This window comes from Rhamphochromis longiceps, linkage group LG3 (assembly GCF_057381845.1).
Source record: "Rhamphochromis longiceps isolate RC_006_pf linkage group LG3, R_longiceps_female_GT1.1, whole genome shotgun sequence".
NCBI lineage: Eukaryota > Metazoa > Chordata > Actinopteri > Cichliformes > Cichlidae > Rhamphochromis > Rhamphochromis longiceps.
This window is the reverse complement of record NC_140559.1, coordinates 68,856,117-68,862,116: the sequence shown is the minus strand read 5'-3', so window position 1 is coordinate 68,862,116 and position 6,000 is coordinate 68,856,117. Positions and strand designations below refer to the sequence as shown.

General features: G+C 38.3%; 1 protein-coding gene across 1 annotated transcript; it reads right to left on the bottom strand.

The window, feature by feature from the left end:
• Nucleotides 1-461: 461 nt before the first annotated feature.
• Nucleotides 462-2,008, bottom strand: LOC146676548 (uncharacterized). The gene is made up of 3 exons (XM_085402197.1): nucleotides 1,879-2,008; nucleotides 1,702-1,794; nucleotides 462-938 (listed from the first exon to the last, which is right to left on the bottom strand). Exons 1-3 carry the CDS (start codon nucleotides 1,965-1,967, stop codon nucleotides 788-790), a joined length of 333 nt encoding a protein of 110 aa, XP_085258323.1. The 5' UTR covers nucleotides 1,968-2,008; the 3' UTR covers nucleotides 462-787.
• Nucleotides 2,009-6,000: the final 3,992 nt, after the last annotated feature.

Genomic DNA, 6,000 nt, shown 5'->3' with positions numbered 1-6,000 from the left:
TATTAAGCCTTGTGGACAGTCATAGCCTGCTGCTAGCATGAATGCTAAATGTACTGCTGTGGATGATCAGCTGAAAAACTTGTGGTCAGTTTGACTGTTTGCTGTATTTAAAGTGTTTTTCTCAGTTCGTCTGTATTCAAAGTGCATTCGGGGCTTTAGCTGACAGCTCTTTGTGCTAACAAACTAAACTCTCTTAGTTTAAGCCAGCAGACTTTACCAAACACAAAGCCTGCTGCTGCCTCCATGGGTTAGCTTGTGTGACTGGTGCTTACACCAATGAAATCTAAATCACACTAATGTGTCCTCCGAGGTGTTTGGTGGGAGCACTGAGTGAAACATAAGAGCTCTGGTAAAATAACAAACAGGGCTGTGAGAGCAACTGAAGTGATAAAAATACTGTTTGAAGATAAAAAACACTTTGATGTTCTCTTGTCACCTCACAAAGTCCAAACCCTGTGAACTATTTGAGCTTTAATAATTGTGGATTCAGGTATCCTGAACCCATCTTTGGACATTTGTAATTAAATATTTTAAAACTCCATCAGAGACTCCTGATGTGGCTGTTTGGAGAAGGAAAAGAGGGACAAAGTGGAGCGTCGAGCTGAGGCTTCATTCACTGCAAACCTACAGTTATGTTTCCTTATTTCTGCTGTTTGCATGTTCACAGCTGAAATAAAGCTGCCTCTTTGACTTCATCCTGTTGTGTTTGGGGCCAATCCTGCCTGCCACACAGCGCTACAGGACAAAGTCTAATATTTTTATCTTTTTAATGAATCTTTGGTCATATTTATCCAGGAAAACACAAACATGTAAAGGAGTCATCACAGTTCTCTGACCTCGTTGGTCCAGGTTCAGCACTGAACTCTGGAGGGTGAGGCATGGACCAGTCACTCCTCACAGACGGACAGCTGGATCCTGCAGACTGTGACCTCTGACCTCTGCAGACACAAACATGTTTTATTCAATGATCAATTCTCTGATAAAGTGATTGAAGCAGCTGTGATCACACAGACTGCAGATAATGCAGCTGTTTCCTGTCAGTAACAGTCCTCTTAGATTAGAGTTCAGCTTTTTACAGGAAAACAAATGTCCCTGAATGCAACAGTGAGACACAGTCTGCCTGTGTGGCTGTGATAGCTGCCGTTAGGAGCGCTCATGTGTTTGCAGTTAGACGAGGAGATGTTACCATCATGGACACGTTAACAAATCCTGCAGCATCACGTGGCACAAACACTTTGTGTTCCTGTCATCTGCAAGCAACAGGAAGTTCATTAATAAAGGCGGGATGGAGACGCGACTGTGATAGTTCTCCTTCATCCAGCTGTTACACACATCTGGGCTCACACGACGAGCCTTTGTCTAATACAGCAGCTGCTCTCTGAACACTTTTCTGAAGAGGAGCTGCACAAACCTTTGTTTGCTTTCTAGAGCAGCGTATCAAAGTCAAACTACCCACTGCTAGCAGCTGTTTCTATCATAGTTTAGGATCCAGATGTGTGAGGTCTAGATTTACACCTCTGATTAAAATACATAGTTAAAAACAGCCAATTGTGTCCAAATGTGTCTTAAACCAGATAAACTGACAGTTACAGCTGAGCCTGTGTATCCTTGGAGACACTGCTCTGCTACAGAGATGCATTTTAGAAACCAGGAAACATCAAAATCATTTAAATCAGAGAGTTCTTGTTACTAACAGCTCACCTCTCTGCAGCAGAGACTTTGAAATTAATGATGACATCTTTAGACCAGTCACTCTTACAGGACACAGAGCTGGGTGGAGGTCCAGGCGGGTTCCTGTGAATAATGATGGAGCAGTGATGTGAGTGCTGAGCTGTGACATGGAGAAGAGTCATGGACAGTTAGAGATGGTCATCTCACCTCTGAGCTTTGGTCTGGCTCTCATGTTCCCCACACAGAGTGCTTTTAGAGGGAGGGGCTCCCTCCTCTCTGTCCTCACACTGATCCATGCTGCTCAATTCACATCAGCTCACACACACTTTCTACCTTCACCTGCAGAGGAAACACAAATCATTCATGTGCACATCAACTGAGAGCTGCAGAGGTCGTGTCTGATGTGTTGGACTAACATCCATCTGAGACGCAGCTTTCATCAGTTCACTACAAAAAGTGTCACAGAGCCCAGTTCAGCCTCCAAATCCTCCATTACTGTAGTCCTACAAAGCAGCAGGTCAAACATGGCTGCAGAGAGCAGCTTTATGTCAGTAACCATGTCCAGGACCGAGCTGACTGCTTACAGAGTTCATACTCTAACTGCTAGCTGCTCTGCTAGCTAAGCTAACTCAGTAACAGTGACTCTGACAGCAGTTACTGTGGAACAGCGGCCGAGCTCAGGACACATTCAGTGTGTTTAGTCTGAGTCCTGGACTCTGATTCAATGGATTCAATCCAGCTCAGAGTTTCATGTGTTCATCAGAATAAAATACATGTACTAATATAACAGAAGTAATGCTCTGAATGCAGGACTGTAATGGAGGATAAACAAGGTTTTTACAGCCTGAAAGAAACATTCAGTTCATATATTTGTAGACAGTGAAGCAGTTTTTAATACTGCAGCTGTTTCCTTCACCTGTGTGTGTGTGAGCCACACCTTCATGTGCTGCTTTAGAAATATGTGGTCTGACTGCTCAGACTGAGTCTAGGAGGAAAGTTCACACGCTGGAGCAAGTTTTGTTCCTAACTTTGTCAGAGTTCGGCTCCAAAGACGAAGAAGACGGAGCTCACAGTCTGTAGATGGTCCTCAGTGTGTGTGTGAAGCACACAGGAGTGTGTTTATGTCAGCAAATCAGTGTGTGTGAAGAGTCTGAGGGAGTGTGTGAATGAGACTCAACACTGAAACCAACAGTCCAAGAAAAGCGTCTGGACTTCTTTAAGTTTAACTTAAAGAAGTCCAGACGCTTTTCTTTTTGTCTCCATAATGTCTCCATAATGCTGCAATGTTATCTGCCCCAGAAACACTGTGCAGAAGCTCTGATGGTGACACAGAAAAGTCACAGTGGAGATACTTCTGTCCACCTTTGATTAGACTCATTATAAAAAGGAAAACAAAGTTTGAACACAGTCATGTTTCCAGTTCACTGACTTACATTTATTCCATGGACACTCACTCTAACCTGAAGCACAGCTACAACCCAACATTGTTGAGGCCTCATCTCCTCCTTTCCTGACTGTAGAGGTTAAATATGCAACAACCAACAAATAAAAGAATTTGGTTCATTTCAAAGAAATTCACACGGTGACCAAGTAAAGTAACCGTAGTAAAGGAGACAACATCCCGTTGATGGTGGGATTATTTGAAAGATTTGCTTTAGTCACGTCACCAAATGCAGTTGAACCACCCGTGGATCCATGTTTGACCATTCTACCACTCTGAGCTCTGCTTTTGAATCATTTTATTATTATCATCATTCATTTATTCATTCTTTGGAGGGGGGCTATTTCCTAACCCCCTGGGTTTGATGGGTGAGGTTGACAGATAAAATAAATTTATGGTGAGACCTGAAGGAGTCAACTGTGCCAAAATGAATTAATTAAATACACCATTAAATAATTATTTAAATGTGGCAATAATTAATTAAAACGTGAAATAAATAAATAATTAATTAAATGTGTCAAAAATTATTTATTTAATTAATTATTTCAAATTAAAATTTATTATTGTCACATTTAATTTATTATTCAATGGTGCATTTAATTAATTCATTATGGCACTCCTGGTATTCCATACTGTGGTTGGGTCGACTTTACTCTATAGATGTTTCACATGTTTCCATCTCAGCAGCCCCGTTGACAGATCACAGTATTATTACTTTTAAACTTAACCCTGAAAATAAAACACAGTTTAAAAAAGATTACTGGAAATTTAATGCAGATCTATTAATTGATGACGGGTATGTTAAGATAGTTAAAGAGCTCCTCCATAACATTTACAACAACGTAACAATTGGCAATTACATACATAGATGGGAATTTTTTCATTTAAAGTTAGAGAATTTTCAATTACGTTTAGTAAAATGAAAAGTAGACAACAGAAGGAATTTGAAAGTAAATTACTTTACGATATAAATAACTATTGTAATAGACATTTTATGTCAGAGGCTGATAAGAAATCCCTGTTGTCTTTACTCAATTAGATGATCTATACAAGAAAAAGGCTCATGGAGCTTACATTAGAGCTCGTGCAAAATGGATAGAAGAAGCTGAAAAAGTGCTTCATATTTCTACAATTTGGAGAAACGGAGGCAAGAAAAGAAATCTATTAATACATTAATCGTAAATGGGGAGGAATGCACAAATCATAAGACTATAGCGGAAGAAAAACATAAATTTTACTCAAATTTATTCTCCTCAAAATATTTAATTGCTGATTCATTAACTTTTTGTGATCAGATTGAACCTTATACTCCAAAAATCGATTCTGCATTCAGAGAAATGTGTGATTCTGATATATCACTGGATGACTGAGATCAAGCCTTAAACAAACTGAAAATGGACAAAGCTCCTGGTCAGGATGGCTTGACTGCAATCTTTTATAAATTCTTCTGGAAAGAAATAAAAGAATTTTTCTTCAAAACTATTACTGAAATCATTAGTAATGAAATGTTAGCAACGACAATGAAACAGGGTCTTATCTCCCTTATTCCCAAACCTGGTAAAGATAAAAGACTAATCGATAATCTACGACCAATAATATTAGATTGGTTGTAGATCTACTGGATTCTAATCACTTAATTGAAGATGATGGTGTGATTCTTTTTTTAGACTTTTATAAGGCATTTGATACGGTCGAACATCCTTTTATTTTAAAAGCTCTACCCTATTTTGGTTTTGGTAAACAAAACTTCATAGATTTAATTTCTTTATTATACTCTGACTCAATAGTTCTGCTTCTTTACCTTTTGGAACATCTAAACGCTTTAATGTTAGACGAGGAATCGTCAGTTTTTATAGAACATGAATGAAATTTCACTTTTCTCAAAGGCTTCTGGTTTGTACCTGAATATTAGAAAATGCAAATTATTAACTATTCGTGATTGTGACCTAGTAGCTCTCTTAACATAGCTGTTAAAACTGACATTAAATATTTGGGTATTAAAATGTCAAAGAACACAAATAATAGAGAAAATCTACATTTTGAGCAAATTACCCAGAAATCAAAAAGATTACAGGCTACAAAGACACCTCTCCATCTTTGGACGCGTCTTGCTTACTAAAACAGAAGGTATCTCTGGATTGATTTATCCATCACAATGTTTATATGTTTCCAATAGTCTAATCAATAATATAAATCAAATTAATTTCAATTACATTTGGAGAAACAAGCAACATTATGTTAGGAAGAATGATATAGTGAAGTCATTTGAAGAAGGAGGTTTGAATGCGATTGATTTTGAAGCAATGATGGTTCCATCAAACTCAAATGGTTGCAATCTTTCATAAATAATTCAAACAGTATTTGGTTTTATTTCCCCAAAGTAATTTTGGAGAAGCTGGGTGGCATTGAATTTCTTATAAAGTGCGACTTTGAAATTTCCAAATTAAATTATCCAATTTTCACAAACAGGTTCTCCAGTACTGGAAAATGATACACAAGCATATTTTTTCTCCACATACAAATTCGATTTGGAACAACAGATGTATACGATAAAAGAAAATCCATCTTTTATAAGGATTGGATGGATCATGGCATTTGGACGGTTTTACACCTTTTAGACAATGACGGAAATGTGTTAACATATAACAAACTCATAGATAATTATGGCATATCATGTACTCAGAGTAAATTCATTAAAGTTGTGAAAGCCATTCCCCCTGCAATGATTCAGATGTCTTCCCCCGACTGAACAACAACCCGTCAACAACATGCTGAGCTGTGACTCTTCTTCCCTCTAAAGTCCTGGTGTTAACACTCACCCTGCATCAGCTTCACCTTTTTTTTAATTGTTTTTACTTTTCAAACCGACGGATCATTTGAAGCCAACC